This window comes from Xyrauchen texanus, chromosome 16 (assembly GCF_025860055.1).
Source record: "Xyrauchen texanus isolate HMW12.3.18 chromosome 16, RBS_HiC_50CHRs, whole genome shotgun sequence".
In the NCBI taxonomy this organism is placed as follows: Eukaryota; Metazoa; Chordata; class Actinopteri; order Cypriniformes; family Catostomidae; genus Xyrauchen; species Xyrauchen texanus.
Genome location: NC_068291.1, coordinates 23,065,070 through 23,091,980, shown reverse-complemented (window position 1 = coordinate 23,091,980; position 26,911 = coordinate 23,065,070). Strand labels below are relative to the sequence as shown.

Sequence of the window (26,911 nt, the reverse complement as noted above, 5' to 3'; positions counted from 1 at the left end):
CACACACACACACACACACACACACACACACACACACACACACACACACACACACACACACACACACACACATCCACCCAAAAGTGATTTAAGATAGAATGTTAGCCCTCACTTTCATTGCATCTTTTTTCTATTAAATGAAAGTGAATGGTGAGTGAGGCTAACATACTGCCTAACATCTCCTTTTGTGTTCCACGGCATAAAGAAAATCATATGCGTAACTTTGGAATGACATGAGTGAATAAATAATGACAGAATTAAAATTTCTGAGTGAACTACTCCTTTAAAATACTTTGTTATCCCCGCTTAACCCTCATGTGAAGTTCAGGTCATTTTTTTAAAGTTTAGTAGTAAAACAGTAAAAAGAGTTAATCGTATATTGGATCAAAATGCCTTTAAATTCTCCACAGCAATTAATTAATTAATATAAAACCAATGATGATGATAATAATAAGAATCACATTTCTATGTTACTGTTTAAATTAATTAAATGTTAGGGTGCTTTGGATGTTTAGGGCATTGCTTGGGTTTTGATAGATGGTTGCTAGGGCATTACTAATTGTACTAGATTACTAGTTGGTTGCTCTATGAAATCCTGATCCCTAGATATGTATGGGACCTTTTCAATGAAAGTCTATGGGGTTCATTTTTCTTTTTTTGCAGACATTTATATTCTGAAATAAAAGTATTTTAAAATATAAACCGCTATTCAAAATCTGTTTCAAACAGAGACAAGTATTCCAACTATCAGCTTTTTTTTTTCTTTACGCAAAATGAAGGGTTTACTGAATATCTACTTTAAAAAGGCTAATAATACCACCTAGATATACTTTAGGTGGTAATCTTTCCAAATGAAATGCTGCTACTATAAAAGCTTGTGTTCAGTGTGTCAATATTCAGGTTAAAAATCAAAATAAATGTGTGCTGCATATCTACTTTACTCTACTAGGTCTTTTTTGACCGGAAACCGACAGAAGGGTTCAAACACAGAGACAGCTTTAAGTAAGCCATTTGTAGGTTGATTTGACAAATGGCAGACATGCTGAGTGTTTTAGAAACCTGTATGAAAACAATAATTATTTTTGCAGTTCCGGTTGGGTGATGCTAGTGGTGCAGAAATTACACACATCACATTTAACAACAATACACACAAAAGAAAATACACCATAATTTCATCCTACAGCACAAGACCATATAAAAATTCATACACGTCTCTTCTACACTCACACGCATCTGCTCATTGGCTATAATGCGTTCAGTCAGACCCATGCATGTGAGCACATTAACCAAGGGGTCAAGAGCCAAGCCTCTGAGTCCCCAGCCACCACCAATTACTGTTATGCAATCGACCGCAGGATATACGGCCCTGCTTGCAAATTAAAAGGGAATTAATTCCCCCAAGTTCTCACCTCTCCTCTGGACCAGATAGACTTCTACCTTCACGAGAGGGGGAAGCAGAGAGTTGTGCGTGTATGCGTGTGTGCGTGTGCGCTGGTGGGCATATCAGAGTCCATAACCTCCACCCTTTCCCCATCTAAAGGGCTTGAAATGTAGCATCATAAAGAAATCAATAGGCATGAAGTGACCAATGACTGGAAGCCAACAAATGCAACTCTCTCCAACACAGCTGCAATGGAAGCCTTTAGCTAACGTTTTACATTACTGTGCAAGGAGAGTTGGCACACAAACTTGTGAAAATTCCCCATTTAAGCAAAAATAAACAAGCTTAATTAATTTATCTGAGCTCTGTACCCTCAATCATTCAAGAATCATTCTCTGTCACCTACAACTAGCTCAGATTTTTTATAATCAAATCTTATAATTGCTTCCAATTTACCTATTCTGCTTTTGGCAGTTAATAAAATAGACTAACCTACTAGCATCCTTCTTATTTTTAAGGGCAAGAGCTTTCCCCCTCATTTCTCAGCTGAGGGTAAAAAAAATATCCAGCCAACACACACTTTATTTCCACCAAGAGATAAATGGAAGGTTTTTTTGGAGACTAAAGAATATAACAGTTAAAAAGTCACTTTCTCCCCGAAGCTCTACATAAATCACTGGAGTAGTCAATATTTAATAATGCTAACCTCGGTCCACAGTCCCTTGATCACCTCTGTCATGTGTAATAGCCCCGTTCCGATTTTTTTTTTAACATAAAAGCTTGGCTTTACTGCAATACTAACATGTAGAGGGTCATTACTGATCGACATTTCTCTTAATATGTGATAGACAGCCACTCACCGATACATTTTCAACAATCCACTGGGAGAAATCACTAAATTGCTTCACTGCTGGCACAAAATACAGAGAGAAAGACGTCTGACGCCTGTGGATTTGACCCTGCTGGCCCAGAATGAACAAACCCCCTAACAACACACTCGAAAATAACAAAAAAATAAACAGTCCGGGACTCTCCAGAGCCAATTATATGATCTAAGAAGCCAACACAAATCATAAATATACTACTTCACAGTCAACGCAAGCTATCATCTCCATCAGAGGTAGTGTTATGAAAACAGCAACAACAAACACGTACAGGCAAAAGGAAAACAGGAGTTTCTTTCGAAGAGTCCACTGGTTGTAATCTCGCTCACTTTTTCTTTTTCTCGCTCTCTCAAATCAATCCCCTGCACATCATAATCTTGCTCTCTCTACTCAGAAGAATACTTCAAAGCCCTTGCTTTATGAGAGGGGGGACGTGGCTGTCTTTGTGAGAGGTCACATCCATCTGCTTGTACTAGGAGATTACAATCTTGAGTCCGTAAGCTGCTCGTCCCGCTTGTCAGATAGCTACTTTTAAGTCTGTTCTGTGCTGCCTGGACTACACAATACTTCAGATTGGCCTGAAAACAGAGAAGATCCATAGAAAACCATCGGAATATTAAGTTACAGATTCAGTGGTATGCAATTCAGAGCAAGATGATATATATATATAGATAGATAGATAGATAGATAGATAGATAGATAGATAGATAGATAGATAGATTTCATTTAGACATCCACTGCAGTTGTTCTCTCCTGGTAAACATCAGCGCAGATACACACTGGTTTAATCGTACATCTCTAAGCCCAGCCTAGTGAATCTGCGAAGAGGTTAATATAATTTGATAGTGAATAATGACTTAAGTTCCCCGCCTGGTCTAATGAGCATTATGTGACTGTGGCAAAATGTTTCAAAATTACGTGCCTTATTACACGTTTTGCTGCAGCTTCCTAGTTAAATATCCAGCAGGGGGTGCCAAAAGTGAGTGAAATAGTGCCGTAATAAGATAAGGTTTTTAAGGTGAATATTAGATGAAGGTTTAAATGAGTAAAAAGTACCTCCCTCACTTTAAACTTTAACCTAAACCTAACAAATAGTGATCTAAAATCAAATGAAAGTTAGACACAAAAAAAGACATCCTTACACTTAACCAAAGTCTAAATCTTACCAGCAGTGTCCAACAGGGTTGTGGACTCGAGTCACATGACATGGACTTGACTTGGACTCGAGTCACAAATATGATGACTTGTAACTTGACTCAACATAATCAAAGAACACTTACAACTCGACTTAGACAACAATGACATGCAACTTGACTTGGACTCGAGCCCTCTGACTAGGAAAGACTTTATGTCTTCTAAAACCAAAGATCAGAGTTTACTCTTACAAATGAGCAGCAAATCAACAATTCATTTTACCCAATAAACAATCAGTTTGACTTTCAAATCTGCATTTCCATGCTCCACATTCAACCAACCAATCAATTTCCACAAGAGTAGGACCAAGTTTGAAGATTGCGCATTCAAAGATGGCAATTTGGATATAAAGGATACAATATACAAGGATTGTAAAACCTGTGGTTCAAAAATGACAGATGCTTAATCAACAAGATCCAATTTAGTGAGGCATCTGAAAACCCACAGACAGAGGTAAGTTAAGATTGTTAAATGTTACATGTCAATTATGGTTCAGTAGCATGACGTGATGTGTCCCATATATAATCAATATGGGACGCAGAAACTGTGGTGAAAATTTTGAATTTGGCACTTAAAAGTCAGTTTGCAAATATTTTGCAATAGTAACGTTCATTCTATGAGACTAGGTGGAAAATGTTATCCTGTTCATCGCACAAAGTAGGAATATAGCTACAGAAGACTCGGGGTATTGTTATGCAATTCAATTTACTGTGGTTTTTTTAATCCCCTTTTTTTGCTTTACAGACCGGAATAATTGTTGACTTGTATTTTCCAACACTGTGTTTCATGTAACAAAGAAAACCATATGGGGTTGAAGTGACATTAGTGTGAGTAAATAATGACACAACTTTAATTTTAAGATGAAATATTTATTCAGGATGTGGAACTATTGACTGCCACTACAAAATGGCTGAAAAACACCAAATATCATATCAGAATATATCAGAAGCCTTTTCAAGCATAATTGTCTTAATCCACCCTCAGTTCCTATAAAATAGAAGAGTATAAACAAATTTATCAACATAATAAATGAAATAAAAAAAATTAATAAAAAAAAAACTGCATGTTCTAGGAGATTACAACCTCAAAAGTGTTATCTGCTCATTCTGTTTGTCAGATGCCTACTATTAAGTGTGCTCTAAGCTGGTTGTGTTGCACACAGGGTTGCATCTCAAATAGGCCTGCAATCTGAGACCATATAGAAAACCACCAGTATAAACGTTTATAATAATTATATTTTGTCAGCAGAATACTATTCAATGATGCAATAAAAGAAAACGACGGCTGAATGGCAAATCTCTGACAAATTTGATTCTTATTTATACATACGAGCTGAAACAGTATATATATACACAGTCAGGCCTGCGTCCAGCAAAGTGGCTGGATAAATGCTTTGTAAGCGATCTCCCACACATATTAATGATCAGGTGAGCTCAGCTTAATTAGACGCTGACAGAGTAATACTGCAGTCTGCAAATCAACCTACATTTTTATATTTTTCACAAATAAGCACATTATGGGTTATAATTTGCTGATCATGGATGATTATGTGGTATAAAAATGTCAATGTATTCAATGAGGTAGATTATCATAAAACACACACACACACACACACACACACACACACACACACACACAAACGTATAACAACACACAGAGACCGTGTCTGTTGGCAGGATTAAATGTGTAGAATCGGTAAGATGTACAGATGAACTCTAGATTAATGGAGAGAGACAATCTATTCTATTGGTTTGGCAGACAAAAAGAACTGCTGACACATAGGGGTGTGGGTCAGTCCATTCATCTGAGACTGACTGGACGTTGACCAGGGATTCAAAGGGTTTTGGATGCCTACCAGCATGATCTAGTGAAAGAGGGAATGGGACAGAAGGTTCAGCAATATACCTGGTGCATTCACCCAAACAGTATTTTAAAGTAAACTGAAACCTAAAAAATACATCATATCAGCACTGTGAGGCAATACATGGAAAAGTGCAAGTTGAGAATAATATGTATGCTCTTTTGTAATTAGTGGTGCTCGTTAAGGAGAGACCTGAGCCCAGAATAGCAGAAACACTAAGGAATCTTTTGAGTTGGGCTAGTAAGCAATCAATTAGCTACCACCCAGAACACTTTAGCAACAGTTTATGCACAAACAAACACTGCCTAGGAATGCCCTGACACCCACCCCTAGCAGTTCATTACAAAATACCATCAATTAAATTATGTATTTTTTATTATTTTATTTTTGTTAAATATTACTGTGGCAAGGAGGAGGGTAGGGTCGGCCCAGCCCCTAATCAGGCTAATCAAGCTGACGAGAGGGATAAAGGTTTGGGAGTTTGGGAGAGCTAAAGGCAGCTGCCCTGTATGCATTTGTGTTGTATGTCTTTTATTTTAAGTTAATCATTAAATTATTATTTATATTGTCAAGCCGGTTCTCGCCTCCTCCTTTCCCTTTTACCCTGTTACATTGGTGCCGAAACCCGGGAAAGGGGCGAGAACCGGATGAAGCATCAAAGTAATATTTGAACAAAAGACACAAACATCAACAAAAATGTATACAGGGCAGCTGCCTGTAGCTCTCTCTCTCCCAAACTGCTGCCTCCACTGGTCTTTATTCCTCTCGTCAGCTTGATTAGCCTGATTAAGGGCCGGGTGTGCGTCATCAAGGCCCGGCCCCACCCTCCTTGTCACAAATTGTCAATTCAATTTGATGGAATTTTGTTATGAAATTGAAATGCATAAATCTTAAAATATTTTTTTGAGTGCTCCAGCAAAGCTGTTTATTAAATGAGCAAATTTACATGACTTAAGGGCATACAGTAAGAAATGTGCACTCTATGCAAGAACACAAAAGCTACGCAAGCTCAATTGTTTCAGAAACCAATACATAATGCAACAAAATGCCACAAAGGCTGCTATAGTTCACATTAGCGCAAACTGTCTTCTTCTACGTTCAGTTTTCTTTTTCAGATCAAATAATGTCATGGTGACACAACAGGTTAAAGAGAGTCTTGCTAAGCAAGTAAGTTATATTTACATTTATAGATAGCTACAGTTGAAGTCAGAAATGTACATATACTTAGGTTGAAGTCATAAAAAGTAATTTGTTTAATTTATTTTGTAATTCTTCTCCCATTTTGGAATGCCCAATTCAAACTACTTAGTAGGTCCTCGTGGAGGTGCAGTTACTCGCCTCAATCCGGGTGGCATAGGGCAAGTCTCAGTTGCCTCCGCTTCTGAGACTGTCAATCCGCTCATCTTATCACGTGGCATGTTGTGAATGACACTGCAGAGACTCCGCATGTGGAGGATCATGCTTCTCTCTGTGATCCATGCACAACTGACCACGTGCCCCATTGAGAGAGAGAACCACTAATCGTGACCACGAGGAAGCAACCAGGCCAGTTTGGTTGCTTAGGAGATCTGGCTGGAGTCACTCAGCACACCCTGGATTCGAACTCGCGACTCTAGGTGTGGGAGACAGCATCAATACTTACTGAGCTACCCAGGCCCCCATATAAAACAACATTTTTTAATCCCTCCACAGATTTAATAATAGCAAACTATAGTTTTGGCAAGTCTTTTAGGACGTCTACTTTGAGCAACACACGAGTCATTTTTCCAACAACTGTTTACAGACAGATTGCTTCACTTTTTTTATTTATTTTTTTTATCCCCATTTCTCCCAATTTGGAATGCCCAATTCTTACTTAGTATGTCCTGGGAAAATCATAAGAAATCAGCCAAGACCTCAGAAAAAGAATTGTGGACATCCACAAGTCTGGTTCATCCTTGGGAGCAATTTCCAAACAACGGAAGGTACCACGTTCATCAATTAAAAAAATAGTACGCAAGTATAAACACCATGGGACCACACAGCCATCATACTGCTCAGGAAGGAGACACATTCTGTCTTCTAGAGATTAATGTAGCGTAAACTGCCATAAAAAAGCCAGACTACAGTTTGCTAGTGCACATGGGGACAAAGATCTTGTTTGGAGAAATGTCCACTGGTCTAATGAAACAAAATTTGAACTGCTTGGCCATAATGACCATCGACATGTTTGGAGGAAAAACGATGAGGCTTGCAAGCCAAAGAACACCGTCCCAACTGTGAAGCATGGGGGTGGCAGCATCATGTTGGAGGCGTGCTTTGCTACAGGAGGGACTGGTGCACTTTACAAAATAAATGGCATCATGAGGAAGGAAAATTATGTAGATATATTGAATAAACAAATCAAGACATCAGCCAGGAATTTAAAGCTCGGTCACAAATGGGTCTTCCAAATGTTGTGGGAAAATGGCTTAAGGACAACAAAGCCAAGTTATTGGAATGGTCATCACCAAACCCTGATCTAAATCCGATAGAAAATGTGTGGGCAGAACTGAAGAAGCATATGCGAGCAAGGAGGCCTACAAACCTTACTCAGTTACACCAGTTCTGTATGGAGGAATGGGCCAAAATTACAGCAACTTATTGTGAGAAGCTTGAATAAGGCTACCCAAAACATTTGACCCAAGTTAAAGAGAATTTAAAGGCAATGTTACCAAACACTAACAAAGTGTATGTAAACTTCTGACCCAATGGGAATGTGATGAAAGTTATAAAAGCTGAAATAAATAATTCTCTCTCCTATTATTCTGACATTTCACACTCTTAGAATAAAGTAGTGATCCTAACTGAGGGAAGTTTTTGTACGATTAAATGTCAGAAAGAGTTTAAATGTATTTGGCTAAGGTGTATGTAAACTTCTGTTCCCCTTCTGTCACTCACTCGACGTTGTGTCGATGTAGAGTATAAAAGGTATAAAAGCTAAAAGAGTATATTTCCTCTTTAAGAGCAAACACATTGACGTGAACGTCTTTTTAAAGATGCGTGATTCCTGGATGCGGTCCTTATCTCTCTGCCTCTGATGGCCACGGGCGCTGCCTCACGTGTCTGGGCAGCGATCACACTGAGGCAGCGTTTGTGGATGGTTCATTTTCTCATTGCGAGAATATGACCATGGCAACGTTGCGGTCGCGGCTTTCCTTCTTAAGGGGGAAAGGCACTGCAGCCGGCCCTGCACTGCGCATTCTAACTACGGGTACGAGTCCGGCGAGACGATTTTGGGAGTTCAATGGGTGTGATCTCGCCGGGTAAATACCCACGGACCTCCCGTTCCCCAGCAGGCTCATTCACCCCTACGCAATTCAGTTCACCAGGCATCTGCCCCGGTTCAGTGGCGTCAGCTTCACTTCAGTGCACGGTGAGAACACCGCCACCCTGCATGCGGAGATCGTGACCCTTCTTCGCAAGGTCACGATAGAGCCTTTCCTTCCAGCCGAGATGAGGAAAGGGTTCTACAGCCCATACTTCATCGTACCAAAGAAAGGCAGTGGGTTGTGGCCAATCTTGGACCTGCGAGTTCTGAACTGGCCCTTACACAGACTCCCATTCAAGATACTGATGCAGAAACACATTTTGACATGCGTCCGGCATCAAGATTTGTTCGTGGCGGTAGACCTGAAGGACGCGTACATTCACATCTCTGTTTTACCTAGACACAGACCATTCCTACAGTTTGCTTTTGACGACTGGGCGTATTAGTACAAGGTCCTCACCTTCGGCCTGTCCCTGTCCCCTAGTGTCTTCACGAAGGTCGCAAAGGCAGCTCTTGCCCTGTTAAGGGAAGTGGGCGTCCGCATACTCAACAACCTCGATGACTGGCTAATCCTAGCACACTCTCGAGAGTTACTGTGCGCACACAGACACCTGGTGCTCACACACCTTAGCCGCCTAGGTCTTCGGGTCAACTGGGAAAAGAGCAAGCTCTCCCCGGTTCAGACCATCTCTTTTCTCGGCATGGAGTTAGACTCAGTGACAATGATTGCATGCCTCACAAGCGAGCATGTGCAGTCAGTGTACATGCTCATTCAGGCAGAGGACAGCAGTTCCACAGAAACACTTTCAGAGGTTCCTGGGGAATATGGCATCCTCGGCGCTCGGGTTGATGCATATGAGACCATTCAGCACTGGCTTCAGACTAGAGTCCCGAGATGGGTATGGCACCGAGGCACACATCGTGTGGCTGTTACGCCCATCTGCCGCCACTTTTTCAGCCCTTGGACAGACCTTGCATTTCTACGGGCAGGAGTTCCCCTACAGCAAGTGTCCAGATGAATCGTGATCACCACAGACACCTCCAAGTTGGGCTGGGGTGCTGTGTGCAACAGGCACACAGCCTCTGGCTCCTGGACAGGACCACACTTTGTTGACAAATCAACTGCCTAGAGTTGCTGGCTGTACTGGTCTGGTCTGACAACACAAGAGACAGTAGCATATATAAATTGCCAAGGCAGCGTATGTTCTCCTTGAATGTCGCAACTCCTACTCTTGAGTCAGCAGCAGCTGAGGTCGCTGGGGGCCACTCACATCCTGGGCAGCCTCAACGCCACAGCTCAGTGGAGAGTCTGTCTGCTCTGGTAATCAATGACTGGAGCCCCTCTTGGCACAGACATGCTGGCACACAGCTGGCTCCATGGGCTGCCTAAATACATGTTCCCCCATTGAGCCTCCCTGCACAGACCCTGTGCAAGGTCAGGGAGGATGAGGAACAAGTCACCCTTGTGGTACCATATTGGCCCACCCAGACTTGGTTCTTGGACCTCACACTCCTCGCGACAGCACCTACCTGTTAAATTACCCTGAGGAAGGACCTTCTTTCTCAGGGACGGGGCACCATCTGGCACCCATGCCCAGACCTCTGGAATCTCCAAATCTGGTCCATGGAAGGGACGTGGAAGACTAAATTGGTCTACCACCCAGAGCAGTAAACATGATCAATCAGGCCAGGGCTCCTTCTACAAGGCAGCTGTATACCCCGAAGTGGCATGTGTTCCCTAAGTGATGTCCTTCCCATAGCGAAGACCCCCAGATATGCGCAGTCGGGTCAGTGCATTCCTTTCTGCAGGAGAAGCTGGAAGGGCAGTTGTCCCCCTCCACTCTGAAGGTGTACGTAGCTGCTATAGCAGCGCATCATGACACAGTTGAAGGTAAGTCACTTGGAAAGCATGACCTGATCATCAGGTTCCTGAGAGGTGCCAGGAAGCTGAACCCTACTTGGCCGCACCTCTTTCCTTCATGGAAACTATCTGTGGTCCTGCGGGGCCATCGGAGAGCCCCGTTCGTGCCCCTAAAATCAGTCGAGTTAAAGGCCGTCTCATTAAAGACTGCCCTCCTGACCACTCACTTCCATCAAGAGGACTCTTACGTGATCCTGAGACCCAGACCGGGCTATGTGCCCAAGGTTCCCACGACCCCTTTTAGGGATTAAGTGGTGAACCTGTAAGCGCTACCCCGGGAGGAGGCAGACCTAGCCTTATTGTCGCTGTGCCATTGTGTGCTTTGCGCATCAACTTGAATCGCACACAGAGATTTAGACGCTCAGAGAAGCTCTTTGTCTGCTTTGGTGGGCAGCGGAAAGGGAATGCTGTCTCCAAACAGAGGCTTGCCCCCTGGATCGTGGATGCCACCGGATTGGCCTACCAGACCAGGTGTGGGGAACTACATGATGTCTTGGGGGGCATTGGGGCAGGTTACGTGCAGTCTGATGCACCTGCTATTATACACGCAGCAGCTTGCTTGCACCTGCATCAGCAGTTCCCATAACACGGTTCAGCTGTGTCGAACAATGTTGAGTGAGTGACAGAAGGGGAATTTCTTGGTTACTCATGCCTTAGCGCTGTACTAGCCGCTAAAATGGCCGGGACCTAGTCTCGAATCCTCAGCAAAAAACCTGGGCATTCCTTCTGCTTTTATACCCATATGTCCAGTGGAGTGGCATGCAAATTCCACTTGCCAATTCCCATTGGCCTTTTCTCAAAGATTGAGGTGTTTCGGGGTTCTCAAGAGCGACCCCTTGTGTCACTACATCAACACAACCTCTCGTTCCCTCCATCAGTGAATGGAGGTTACGACAGAAACTGAGAAGACTTCAACTGTACCTAAACAATAACACATTTGATGATGTAGCACAGATATTTGAAGGTAGCTCTATCACCCCTTTGGATACTGATGTTTGTACTGCCAGATGCAAGAACACACATTAAAGACTGGATTAAACTACATGACTTTATCACAGATTTTAGCCCTGATTTATAGTCAGCAGAGACAGTGCTCATCCAGGCTATTCGGCTCCAGTTGGAATTGTCTGATTTCACAAAAAAGTTTGTAATATATACAGCAGTCAAAGTTAACCTCATTAACAAATGTTACCACATACAATAAATAAAAAAAATTTTAAGGGTGGATTTTTCTTAATCATGATTACCACATTTTCCATTAATAATGCCTAAACTAGCTTAATACACGGTGGCTTGGAATACTCTATTCTGATTGGTCAATGGCACCATTATAGCTCAAAACAAATCTGTGTTTCATGTCCATTTATTGTTTAATTGGCAAGTAGTCTTGTACTAGGCTGAATAAAGATCAGATGGTCATTTGGTCATCAACAGAACTCCGACACACACCCAGATATTGATTTCAGCTGTTCAGTGATTTCTTTCTTCTCAATTTCCATAATTCTCCACAAATAAATGTTTTTGTCCATGTATTTATTGATTTGGTTAGCAGCTGTGTTATAAGCAGGATAATGTGCAGTCAGATGGTTGTTATGTAAAAAAAAAGCTCTTCTGGGTGATACAAGACACCTCCACTACGCGTCAGGTTCCTGATCACCCTGTCAGGGTTAATTATGCGATAACAACCGACAGACTGCACATGATCACTTGCATATACACTGGTCGGAAAAAGAGCGGAACCTTTACGATGTGTCATTTTAGAGTCATTACACTGGTGTTGATGTCCTGACAAGAATCACGAATACAGCTTCACGATTGCTGTAGCAATGCAGATAGCCTGTTGAAGAGACACTTGAGGGTTTCCTCTAGCCTGGCTCGGCATCATCATTAAAAAGACCCACTCTCCCCACAAAGCCATGCAGGACCACCTCCACGCTTGTGGGGAAGGCTGACCAGGCAGCAGATCAGACTGGTGCTGCCCTGTACACTATGGCAGTGTTACAGGCGTACCTGGCTGATCTGCTGAAGGACTTGAGTGCAGGCACCACGGTCGACGAGGAGGCTTTCTCCAAGCTTCGTTGAGCCATGGATCTGTCTCTCCGCGCGACCAAGCAGACGGCCCATGCCATTGGCCGGTCTATGTCTGCTTTAGTCAGCACAGAGAGACACTTATAGCTCAACATGTTGGGCATCAGAGACAAGGACAAAGTTTTCCTTCTCGATGCCCCCGCTATGAATGTAGTTATCACCAGGTTCCAGGAGGCGAAAAGTCACGAGGAAGCCTTCGGGCAATTCATTCCTCGCCGCACTCAGGGGAAGGGGCTGTCGGCCACCCAGCCCCGCCCGGTACGGTCCTTCTAGATGGGAGGCTCAGAAACAAAGTTGTGCTCCCCCTCGTAGAGACTGGGGAACGGCTCGTCACCTCAGCAACCCCCAAAGCAAAACCTCAGGGCAGTCATTTCTGAGAGGAAAAAACCCTGACGGTCTTGCACCCAGCCTTGTGGGGATAGCCCCCCCTTGGGATGGGGCGCGTGTCTCATCCACTGCGACCCTCCCGATACCCCCACGAAACCTCTCCATTCCTGCCGCCTCTGGTGTTTCGGGAGTTAGAGGCTTCCAGCAAAATGTTGGGTGTACCGTTGCTTCCTGCCTTAGTCCAGGACACAGAACACTCAACAACCCCTCAACAGGAAGTGTCAAAATTCAGTCGATGGAATATCCCACTGCTCACCACTCTGATCTCCGCTGGAGCTTTCATTATGCTGGTTAAAGGCTAAATGCTTGTCGTACAATGAAAGGTTGAGAGGTCTGGGAGGGGTTGAAGTGCTCCGTGTGAACTAATGGCCTCTCGCGCTCTTGTGAGCACAACTACTTAACTGTAACCCGTTCCCAGATAAAAGCGGAACGAGATGCTGCGCTTCATTGCTGCACTGGGATGCCCCAAGACTGCTCTTCAGACAAAATACCTGACGATTCACCTGTGACGCATCTATTTATAGCCCTGCTACATGTGCATCCAATGATGTCACCAGCAGAGGCTATAAATTCTGGTCAATTTCACACATATTCACAGCTGGTCACGCCTAAAGTTGTTCCCAAAGCGCTAAATCAGCACAGCATCTCGTTCCGCTTTTATCAGGGAACAGGGGTTACAGTTAAGTAACCCGAGACGTTTTCTGTCCTAAGAAGTAAATAAGTGCATTTTGACATGAAAACAAGTATATTTAGAGAGTCAAATTCCAGCACTTTCAAAATCCACGATTAATTGCAATTTGAAAATGTTTGCAATTATTCACTAGTAATATATGATGGGATTTATTCCTCTCCTACTATGATTCCACCTAGTCATAAGATATCATGCTTTATATTTTTAAGCCAACTATCCACACCTGTAGAGGTAATTTAGTAGAGAATGATGCACCCCAACAAACGTGAAGTCAAATGGTAACCAGCCAATGGAAATTGAGCATGCTGGGGCCATGAAGCTCAAGAAATGGAGATGCATACAAGCACTCAAAGTGGAGTTAAAATTTCACGTTGCAGTGTTTGGATTACCACCCAAGACTGCACCAAAATGCGCTTGTCCCGTGTCTTTCACATCTCAGAACAGAGTAGTAGTAGTACTAGTGACAACAACAGCAGTGCTCCCATACAGCCATGTGTGTTTCTAAAAACTTGTGATCGGATTGACTTAACAGTTGGTTATTGTGTGATCCTCAGTCATTTGCTATGTGATGGCTAATATTTTTAGAATCTGTTCAGTTATTTAATGTAAAAAGTTTGAATTTGCATACTTACGTAGAGTATGTTTCTTGCCATTAGTTCACATGGAGCACTTCAACCCCTCCCAGACCTCACACCCTTTCATTATACGACAAGCATTTAGCCTTTAACCAGCATAAGGAAAGCTCCAGCGGAGATCAGAGTGGTGAGCAGTGGGATATTCCTTTTGAATGTGCCATTACGCTTTTTAACAAACCTGTCTGCTCTCATCCCGCAGAGAACCAGAAGAGAAAGGCATGTGATGAGCGTGGGTGTCTCCCCGCAGCTCACGATAGCACCCAGTAGCCGGACTGAACGAAATGGAGGCTGACAACAATTCATTTAAGCCCATTACTGTGCAGGCAGGGTGTGCTAAGGTTCGCTGACCTTTCAGCATTTTTGTTTGTAAACAAACAAAGGGAAAACAGTAGAAGTCAATATAAGGAGGAGAGGCAGCATGCCGGGAGGCAGTGTTGCATTTACACAGAGATACTGAGGAGGGATGTGGAGGTGAGAAGGGTAGCAGTTAAGTTTGATTTACCTAGCCCAGTGAAGAGGACTGTGTAGGTCAAATTGCCGTTGGGGTTAGCTGGGGCCTCCCACCTGGCTCGCACCGAATGTGGCGTCTCGCTGAGAATGTCAATGGTCACCTGACCACCAGGAGGCATCTCTAAAGTCCTGTTTTCAACCTGACAACATAGATAAGAATGGCCTTTGACTAGCTTTAAACTAGCATTAAAGGGCTTCTACACCCACAAATGTAGTTTCAATCCCATTTGACTTTCTTTTGTGGAGCACAGAATGAGATTTATTAGAATGTTAGTATCAGTCAACATTCACTTTCATTGCATATTTTTTCAATACAATTAAAGTGAATGGTTACTGAGGCTTTCATTCTGGCTAAAATCTACTTTTGTATTCCATGGAAGAAAGTAAGTCATAAATTACATGGAGTGACATAAGGCTGAGTAAATTAATGACAGATTTTTCATTTTTGGATGAACTATTAAATTATGTGTTAAACTCTTAAGTTTGCTCTAAATCTATATTTGGAGACAACATTAATTCAAGGGGCATTATTTTAATTAGAAAAGACAAAAAAAATTTGCAGCCTGCACATTTTTCCACCATCTGTCCACCAACTGATCAGATACTTTTCAGCTTGACACCACAGTCACTCTAGCTGCTTGCTAACTTTTGCTGTGTCTGCAGAACTGGCCATTTGACTAAATATTGCACACATATTGGAAAAATGCCCAAATATGGCCCATCAAAGCAGTAACCAGCCCAGAGTGGCATTTATACCAAATGTCAAGCGTGAGCAGAAGGTGCTTTATTGAACAGAGTGAATCGATCACCTTTATGATGTTGAGCTGCCATCTGACATGCAGAGGAGGCATTAACATAATGTAAATGTGGTAGACTCTCACCAAGGGCCCCAGAGCGCAGCCCTGAGCCGTGCAGGCCTGCACACGGAAACTATGGAGGCTCCATGGAGACAGATCGCCCAACTTGAAGCTCATCAGGGAAGAGTTCTGAACTAGCATGCCATCCATCCAAAGACCATAGCTGGAGATCACACCTGTGTGCAGGAAATTAATGCACCTTGAGCATATGTGCGATAGCTGGGTAATAGCATATGTAAGATTTCAAGACATAAACCTTGCACATTTCAATAATGTGGTGAATATTATAAACATTATGGTTAAAAAAAGCCTGTTTTCCACCCCCCCCCCACACACACTTTTTATGATTAACACATTCAACAATCTAAGAACATGCTGTAGAATTAATAATTTACTCACCCTCATGTTGTCCTACACATGACCTTATTTCTTTGTGTAACACAAAAGGATAGTTTAGGTAGAATTCACCATTCACTTTCCTTTTTGTTTTGTTTTTACATACAGTGAAAGTGAATGGTAACTTAGTCTGACACTCTTCCTAATATCTCCTTCGAAAGAAAAAAACTTCCATTTGGGTTTGGAACAAAATTCTTTGGTTAACTATCCCTTTTAAGTAATGGTTTTAATTAGCAGACAAATTAAATAAAAATGAAATTAATTAATGATTTAAAATTAAGATGGAAAATTTGAATTCCCTGTATCCATAGTCTTAAGACAAAACTTGCCCCTGCTTCATGCAACCTTATTCAAAGGCACGTTTTGATACCCAAACACTGTTTGGTCCACTGATTTCCCCACATGCCCTGATGTAAACTGGCCATTTTGTTTAAAGCCCTCTGTTAAAGCCGACCATTAGGGAAAGAGTGCTGTAAAACATGTAAACACAGCTGTATACTGCTCCTGCTCTCTTTATAGCTGCACACGGGACACACCCCCTCAAGATGGACCGGTCAGTTAAAAGGTTTGAGAAGGACAACTCAGCCTGGCCAAATGCACAGGGAAAAAAATATGGACAAATACACTGTGTCAAAAACACTAAAAATGTCAGCACAGACACTATGCAAAATTGTGTATTTCAAATAGGCTTATATATCTATAGTTCTATACTGATTATTAAACAATAATACTACAGTATATATTTTCTGCATTTCATTGTTATGAAATAGCTTCAAATTTAAGGATTTAAGCATGCAAACAAGCTCTCATTCAAATTTACAAAAAGCAGGTGTGATTGCATTTTTTAGCATTTCTTTGATTTTACAGTGTTTATCACAGGATTCTTTAACATTTATACAAGACCATATTTGTTATTTTCTTGAAAAATACAGAACAAACAAAAACACAAAATAAAACAAAAACAACAGCCATACATTATTTACCTGTAGTGTTAATAATATGTTTCAGAATAAAATGTGAAAATGTCTTCACATACAGTATATGCTCAGCAAATCAAATTTCACTTCATTTATCTCTGTATTATTCATGTCAATCTTGTCTGATTACAAGCTCAATAATAAACTCCTTAAGACATAATAATATAATAAAAATGTCTATCATCTGAGCAAAAAAAAAAACATTGATATTTTCAATGAAAAATATAAATACGATATTTGGCTGTGCTCTATAAAAGTAATAATAATTAAAAATATATATTTTACACTACAAATGAATTCTTGATTGCTTTAAATTAAAAAAGACGTGAGGCAAGGGTGGAACTCTAGACACACTTCTCCTAATGTATATCTGCTCTCAAGCGAAGGGGTAGTAGTGGAGTCCCCCATCCTGTGCTGCGAGAGAGTGAATAAACTTGCTGCTGTGTGCCCCTGAAAGCCACTGCTAAAGCTGCAGTTCACAGCATCAGTCAAAAGGGAGCACTTTTCATCCACTTAAAACGCAGCACCCCTCCTCTCCGTCTCTCTCTTTTTTTTCACTCCCTCACAGAATCCCAGTCACACTGCTGCACAAAGTGCCCCTCTTTCCCCGTACCTCCTCTCTATGCGCTAACCCATCATTAAAGATGAAGCACCCTTAACTATACGGCCATTTGGAATACAAATTCACCTTTGCCAGGCACTAGTTTTAACCCCACTCACCATTGGGCTTGAGAGGGGGGGTCCAGGACACATTGAGAGAATGTGGAGAGAGTGAAAGAATGCTGGGGGCAGGCACTTCCTCCGGTGAGCTCTCCTCAGTGTGGGCTACACTTGGGTCACTGAGGGTGCATCCTCCTCCTGTGCATGCCTGGGGGTCAAAAGGCTATGTTTAAGTAACATCAGCATGTTAACAACATCAGCAACATTATGAGTGCAATATTTTGTCACTTTCCAGAAAAAATATTTTAAAATTATTTTTTGTATTAATTCTTTACAGAATCTTGGTTAATGTTAATTTCCACATACACTAATACATTATAACATAAAAATGTGTATATGAACTATCATGAACAAACAATGAGTAATAGTATTATGATAATTTAACAATACCCAATATTAAGAAATCCTGAAATAAAATTGTTAGGTCAATATAACTATTGTATTGATTAATGTTAACAAATAGAACCATATTGTAAAGTGTGAATGAAATAGCTCTAAAAAAAAAAAAAAAAAAAGGTCTGTATAAATACTAACTGTAATCATTATAATAATTTTTATAATTATTATAAAGTAAAATGTTAAAACTTAATAGCTTCACATCCTCCCAGACAATATTATAAGTTCATGCAACAAGCACTATGAAGGAGGGTTAATAGTCAAACACAATATTTATGACCATACTGGTTTTCAGTTTAAAAAATACAATAAAAAGGAGGGCAAAAATAAAGCCACAATGACAAATGACATTGAGGATTCATCATTGAGACCAATGACATTTCGGAGTGACAAATATCAGCTCTTTTTAAAGTTATTTTTTAGACACAAATTTAAATTATCTAATTAACTCCCTTTATGTTTTTCCAAACCTGCACCACAAAATTAGATATTTTGGAGAATGTGTTTGCTGCTCTTTTCCTATTCAATGCAAGTGAATGGTGATGGGGCTATCATGTTGCTTCAGAAAACTTTAATGGTGCTACTTTTATGGTACTTTTTCTGTCATATTTGGAGCTTTAATTTCATTACTGAGAAATAACTGCATGAACATTCTACCAAACATCTACCTTTGTGCTCTACAGAAGAAAAAAATAAAGGGTTTAGAACACCACAAGAGTGAATAAATGATGACAAAATATTTTATTTTAGTGTGAAATATTTTTTTTATATCTCATTTTAGTGTGAGTTAACTTCTGAAGATACGGACCCAAAAATAGTCAAATTTATGTATTTTAAGTGTGACTTAATACTTTCAAAAACTCTCAAATTGGGGCCACAGTATGTGTGTAATAAGACAGGTAAGTAGAAACGCACTGCTATTTGAAACAGGTAGGATGTCCCAGGGATGAGGTTCCGCACTGTATAATCCTCAAAAAGCTCTGAGCTGTTATACACGATGTCGGGCTCCTTTCCTACGGTAGACTGGAACAGCGTGTAGAACTCCAGCAGGCCGTTTACCTCCATTGGAGCAGCCCACCTGAAGATCACCAGAGACAAAACACAGACAGATTTCCTGTCACATGACTCCTATGAGAGCTATGTACGCTCAGCAGCACCAGTTACAAGGAAACCGGTGGATCACCCAGAACCTGAACAGAGTCTGTCAAGCCTGATCATGACATTTCTGTCCGAGGATGGGCAGACAGAAATAGTAAAGCCTGGTGGGTGAATGTTTCACTCTATAGCTTGACTTTCTCCTGGCTAACTTTAGAACAGAGGACAGTGCTATCTGCAGAGAGATCTGAGAGACACAATCACATGGGACGCCTGAGAGGAACATGAAAACCGAAAAAAGAAAGTGAGATTTCTGTAACAATTTAATCTTGAGCTCATCTTCTATCTGTGTATTCTTATTTTTGTAATAAATACTTAATATTTCATTTTAAAGCTTTTTTTTTTTTAATAAGAGCAATTTTCTTTGATTTTTAGATTGTTTTTGTATTATTAAAGGGATAGTTCAACCAAAAATGTAAATTCTGTCATTTAATCACACTCAAGTCATTCTGAACCGGTATGATTTTCTCTCTTAAATTTTTTAAGACTTTATATTTTAGGCAGAATGTTAGCCTCAGTCACCATTTGCAATACCTTTTTTCCCATACAATGAAAATGAATGGTGACTGAGGCTAACATTAAGCCTAATATCTCCTTTTGTGTTTAACATGGAAGAAATAAAGTCTATGAATTTGGAACATCATGAGGCTGAGTAAATGATTACAGAGTTTTCATATTGGGGTGACCTATCCCTTTAAGTTTCGTTGCTCAGGCTAAGCTGCAGGTCAGTCAACTTCTGCAAACATTTATATCTATTGTTTTGTAATTTTTTTGTGAAATATTTGCTTGAAAAAGTGTACATGTGCTATTTTTCATTAATATAAATGCCACCTGGTTTGATATTTTGTTATACAATGCAAAGACAGTCATAGATTTTTGAGTGTGACTTAAGTGTTCTAATACTTTTGGGGACACTGTATCTCTGTGCAACCTGAATAAAATCAAACTAAGATTTCAATGACTAGTGGAGACAAAATCACTGTTGAAGGTAATGGTGTCAGGACTGAGACATGGTTTTAAATGGTCTTTGTTGTTTTAAGAAGGAAATAGGACAGTAACCTCCTGTGTAATGAGAGAAATCATCACGCCTAAGTACAATGAGTTTGACCTGATGTTTCTCCGACCCTCTTTGTTTCCTTAATTTAGTACAAAGCTCATAGGGGCCTTCTGGTCTACATGGAGCAAACACACCCGCAGGTGACCTTATTCATTATTGTGATTAATTTAATTTAGGCATAGATTAAATTGCATTTTAAATGGCAAATGACAATGGCTATTAAGACATTTCATTGCATAATTGATAAGCAACTGGTTATATTATTCACAGTATGGCATTTCCATTAATTATATCTCTTCAACATGCAAATATTATCTTTTGCCATACAAAAGTATTACATAAAAAAGCAAACAATTAAATTATTATGCAAAATCTGTGTAAATCTATTTAGTAATTTTTTGTATTGTAATCATTTTGAAAGAGATACTACTACTATTATTATTATTATTACATTTTTGCTATACTTCATTTATTACATACATTTTGTAAATTTTTGTACCACTACACAAGTGTATAATATAAAAAATATCATTATCCATAGACTATGGTGAATGTTGATGACATCACAAAACATATATTGCTTTTGAAGGGTGGGTTTTGCATTATTTTTATATACATTTTAAATATTTTTTTAGCTGTCAAGTTATTACTATTAGGCATTTTGCAAGGTAGCACATTTACAGTTGAAGTCAGACGTTTACCTTAGCCAAATACATTTAAACTTAGTTTTTCACAATTCCTGACATTTACACATAGAAAGCATTCCATGTCTTAGGTCAGTTAGGATTGCTACTTTTATTTTAAGAATGTTAAATGTCAGCATAATAGTAGAGAGAATTATTTATTTCAGCTTTTATTTCATTCATCACATTCCCAGTGGGTCAGAAGGTTACATACACATAGCATTGCCTTTAAACTGTTTAACATGGGTCAAATGTTTTGGGTAGCCTTCCACAAAACTCTCACAATAAGTTGCTGGAATTCTGGCCCATTCCTCCAGACAGAACTGGTGTAACCAAGTCAGGCTTGTAGGCCTCCTTGTTCGCAGATGCACTTTCAGTTCTGCCCACTAATGTTCTATTGTAATGAGGTCATGGCTTTGTGATAGCCACTCCAATACCTTGACTTTGTTGTCCTTAAGCCATTTTGCCACAACTTTGGAGGTATGCTTGGATGTTGCTTCAATATATCCACATCATTTTCCTTCCTCGTGAAGCCATCTATTTTGTGAAGTGCACCAGTCCCTCCTGCAGCAAAGCACCCCACAACATGATGCTGCCAACCCCATTCTTCATGGCTGAGATGGTGTTCTTCGGCTTGCAAGCCTCATTCTTTTTCTTCCAAAAATAACATTGGTCATCATGTCCAAACAGTTACATTTTTGTTTCAACAAACCAGAGGACATTTCTCCAAAAAGTAAGATCTTTGTCCCCATGTGCACTTACAAACTGTAGTGTGGCTCTTTTATGGCAGTTTTGGAGCAGTGGCTTCTTCCTTGCTGAGCAGCCTTTCAGGTTATGTTGATATAGGACTCGTTTTTACTGTGGATATAGATACTTGTCTACCTGTTTCCTCCAGAATCTTCACAAGGTCATTTGCTATTGTTCTGGGATTGATTTGCACTTTAAGCACCAAACTACGTTCATCTCTAGGAGACAGAATGTGTCTATTTCCTGAGTTGTATGATGGCTGCATGGTCCCATGGTGTTTATACTTGTGTACTATTGTTTGTACAGATGAATGTGGTACCTTCAGGTGTTTCGAAATTACTTCCAACGATGAACCAGACTTGTGTAGGTCCACAATTCTTTTCTGATTTTTTTTATTTTCCGATGATATCAAGCAAAGAGGCACTGAGTGCATTAGGTATCATGAACCAACAAAGAAAAATTATTTTTTTACAGCATTGATAAAGTTTGTTAATTAAATTTTTTTTTAAATGTTAGTTCATAGTACATAAACTTGTATTACTATATGTTGAAATTAATATTAACCAAGATAAATGCTGTAAAATTATTGTTCATTGTTAGTTCATGTTAACTAATGTTGTTACCTAATGTTAAAAAATGGAATCTTATTGTTAAGTGTTTAGCAATAAACTCAAATAGGAACATAAACATTCACAATTTTAATTAAAGTTATTATTAATTTTTGGATACCACTCTGTATTGTGAGATGTTAATGTGGTACTCAGAGTTAGCGTCTAATTCTAGTTTATTCAGTGTGATGTTTAGCAGTTTGGTAGAGCGTGTTTCTGCTGATATATGTTTTGTGCATATCCTGCAGTCCAGGGTCTCGCAACCTTTCTCACAGGCAAATCGCAACACAACAAAAGATTATTGAACACATATGATCCTTCACCCTCTCCTATTACAATTCTGCTAACAAGGCAATACCTTTCAAAGGCACTGTATCCACAATTAGACCCTGAGAGAAAAGAGAGAGGGAGAGAGATATCATCTGTAATGTCAAATTACAATGCTGCCTTTCTCTCACCCTCCAACCCCCCCTTCCCCCCTCTCTCATTCTCCCTCTATCATCATTGCGGCCTCTTTTCCTATTCAAATTGAAATATCCAATGGAAATAAAGCAATAACCATTTCCCCCTCTTGGCGGATGAAGACAATAAATAAGGTGAGTTTCCCTCTAAGGCGCTGCCATCAGGATATAGCAGATACATAATGAAGTTATGAAAATCGGTGATGAGACAAATTGGGTCATACACATCTTTTTAATAAATGGCATACATAGATCACAAGCTCTCCACTGCCATTAATACAGAGGTAGCAGGAGAATAAAAGGACAGACTTCTATTTTTTTATGTCCCACTGTCTGAAATGGGAATAATTGAAAGAAGGCTGCTTAGGTAGGTTACTACATTGCAGAAAATGTGAGAGTGAAGTTATGTGGCACACTTGGGTCTTATGCAGAGCCCCATTACGGGATTAAGAGTCAATTATATAAATAAAGTTACCGTTTACAAATGCTGGGCAGTGGCACTTCTTTTGGCACCCCAAACAAGAACTGCTTTCAATGGTTGTCTCATTCAAATTGAGCTGAAAATCCCCCAAAGCTGTTTTTGTTTCCAAAAGATTGTGGGAGATTTGGGCTTCCTTAAATTTTTTTATCAGGATCACTGGATCAGGACAAAGATTTGACAAATTACAAGGGATGTCATACAATATCAATATACTGATTATTGATTGATTGTAATGCGAGAGGAGGATCTATGTGCAGGCTTTTTAATTAAAACATAATAGATAAACATAAAAGAACTCAAAACATGACAACATAACAAACCGTTACATCCATGACAGGTTAACAAATTACAAAGACAGAGAGAACATGAGGGTAATATATACACAAGAACTAACAAGGTTAACAAGGTTAACAAGGCACAGCTAGAATCAATCAAGAGGAACCCAGAGAACAGAAAACAAAAAACAATCTTCAAACTAAAAGTCTTTATCCTTCTAGAGACCTCTAGTGGCCGCTAGGGAGAATGTTCCAAGTGTTACATTGATTTAGGCATTGATTTATTAACATAAGCTGGCATATCAATTAGAAGTCAAATTTGTGTGCTTTCCAATTCACTGTCTGTTTGCCTTCTGTTTCATGTAGTCTGGCATAATGGCTTTGGGAAACCACAAGAGGGGGATATAACATTTACTGAACCGGTTGCGGGTAAGAAACGCACAGGTATAACACACACACACAGGACGAGCTAATGCGACGTAGCAGATGGCTGTCCAAAGTTAAAAAGCTTTTGTACTTTTTCAAGAATGAACAAAGTGACATTGATGAGTTTGCAGGTTAGTGTATAAAACTGGCTTAACTGCGCACACTGAACGATTTAGAAATGGCAATGTTTTTTATGCAATTTCTCTGCATAAAATATATGCATATATAGCCTTGAATAGATTTAATTCAAGCTGTCAAACAACAAAAATACATACTTGTAACTGAAAAATACATTGTGTAGGCCATATGAAAGATACATATACACAATATATCACCAAGTGATGGCTAGAGCAAGTAATCAATGTCCTTTGATAATGATTTGGGTCGAATTTAATGGAAAACTATGCGAGTTGCACTCTGTAGCGCTGACTCTGGAGTCGTAGCTCGCTTCTGTCAGTGGCGGTATGCGTACCTGCCTGAAAAAGGCATCTATCCCAAGCATTAAAATTAATGTATGATATTTCACGATAACCATCAGCTCTTATAAGACCCATTTGCCCCACAGCTATGGTGGCCGAGAAGTGCACAACAACCAAATTAGCAAAGCAAATAAAGCTGAAAACACAACAGAAATTATCAACATCACAATGAAATAAAGCTACAAAAAAAAAAAAATATATATATATATATGACTCAATGCATGAGAGATCTTGAGGGTGCTCAGAAGACGTAGAGAGCTGCTTGTCCCACTGCAAAGAACATTGTCCCACTTCAAATCACAAGAGAGCATTGACTGGGGAACTGAGCGTTTCTCCTGTGTGCTTTGGCATCCGAGCGGGGGCTACAGCCTACATCCAGCCGGTATGCAAAAAATAGCTGCAGGTACCGTGATGTCACTTTCGCATCATTGGCCAGTATGGATTCGTGCAAATGTTGATAAAGTTATGTGCATTACGAGCTCTGATAGAAAACCAACCAGGTTTTGCCAGAGCAAATAAGGACAAATAAGCACAGTGTTTTTACAGCTATTTTTATTGATAATTTTGTTGTGTTGTATTTTTTTGTGCACCCCTCGGCCACTGTACGCAGCCACTTTTATTAGGTTTGAACTTTTCAAAAACTATTTTCCAAAGCACAGCTGCTGTGGCAGAAATTAGGCCAAATCTGATCCAATGATAATCTTATGATTAAGACAACCATGGAAGATCTATCCTGATGAACCAGACCCTGTCTCACCTCACCACTGCAGCATGTACAGCACTAGCTTTTTGTGAATGGTTATGCAAATAAAAATAATGTACTAATTCTAAAATGTGTATTTGCATTTATTTTCAATGGAGTAAGTACTGGTAACTTTTTCAATCTTAATTGACCATTTGCATATTTAACATGTCAAATGTTATCATCTACTGTAGGTGAACCAATAATTTAAGCAGTTAAGGCACATATTACATGTCTGATGGTAGATTACATTTTTATATGACACAGTTCTCAGACTTAAGAAGTGTGTTTAATGTGTGAGGATGTGTATTCAACCTGTAACTGGTTTTGTCGATAGTTCAAAAAGAACCTACATATAATTCTTCACTTTAAACCACAAATATCCCGGTATCACTTTGTAATAAGGTTCCATTCGTTAACGTTAGTTAATGCATTAGGTATCATGAACTGACAATGAACGATAATTTTTTTCAGTAATTCACCCCTGCTTACTCATGCAATGAACTGGTGTTGGGTTTTGTCACTGTCTAGATGACAGCTCAAATATGTATTCTCCTCATGCCCCTCTCTGTCTATCTTTCTCTCCACCTGTGATCATTCAGTAAAGTGATGACATTTTCAACCCGATTGAAAATGCATCAGAGTGCTTCTGTCTCTTAGTCTAAAACAAAGTGTACATAAGTTCGGTTCCCTATTGCCCCTTAACACTCTTACAGTCCTCTTCTCTCTTCTTCTATTCCCTTCTCGTCCTCTTGCATTGTCATGTGGCATGGTGCCCTCTCCAGATAGTTCTTAAGTGATGGTGACGGGGCAACTAAAGATGAACCTCTAAAGGCTTTCACACAGATTGCTACAGGCCCACGGTGGAGGCTACTGGGAAGGACCTCATGTGGGTCTCTCGCTTTCTCTCTCTCTCCATTTTCCCAAGTCAAGAGGCGTTCAACACGGGGGTCAAACGCTGTAGAAATTTCTGTATGCTAAACAGGCTGGAAGAAGGTCGCTCTCTACTTTTTCATACAGTACAATGAGGTGGTCCAGTATGGGTGCAGGAGTTGAGCATTAGCTCCTAAATCAAGGCCTGCTCCATTGCTCTGATCTCCTGGTTACTCAACTGCAGCCAGAGGACATGCAAAGACAATAAGGACAAACAGCCAATGGCATGACAGGCAGAAGGGGCGTACTTTATGATTATATGGAAAACACTCAGTTGATTAATGCGCCCACACAGCGGATAGGGACAGCTTCTCAAATTTGACATACGGGTTGGTCAGATAAATCGCTGCAGTGTGTGATTTTTGTGGTGGACACTTTCTTTTTTAAACAGAGGTTACATTGCGTCTTCGGTGGGTTAAGGTTTGACATGTGGAACTTAAGTTTTAGTATAATGGTAAGGAATAATGAGACCTGAGATGTGTTTTGTCCTCTCAGAGAGAGCAAATGTCCACCACCTCATTAGCGTATCTCTCTGATAAAACATTGTAATATAAAGGTGACGACCACCTTCACTGCTGTTCACGCCTTGTTAGTGTGTATGTGTGTAAGTGTGTGCGCAACTTCCAAGGACGGGACCTAACAAGGGTGGAATGTATGTTTTTAAGCAATCTATCTAT

General features: G+C 40.2%; 1 protein-coding gene across 1 annotated transcript in view; it reads right to left on the bottom strand.

The window, feature by feature from the left end:
- The window catches only part of ush2a (Usher syndrome 2A (autosomal recessive, mild)), a 350,667-nt gene that overhangs the window by 166,787 nt on the left and 156,969 nt on the right, over nucleotides 1-26,911 (bottom strand). Inside the window, exons 33-36 of the mRNA XM_052145082.1 lie at nucleotides 19,103-19,265; nucleotides 17,792-17,939; nucleotides 15,723-15,874; nucleotides 14,834-14,981 (exon numbers count right to left, since the gene is read on the bottom strand). Of these exons, the coding sequence (XP_052001042.1) occupies nucleotides 14,834-14,981; nucleotides 15,723-15,874; nucleotides 17,792-17,939; nucleotides 19,103-19,265 (611 nt within the window). The remainder of the gene's footprint in view (nucleotides 1-14,833; nucleotides 14,982-15,722; nucleotides 15,875-17,791; nucleotides 17,940-19,102; nucleotides 19,266-26,911) is intronic.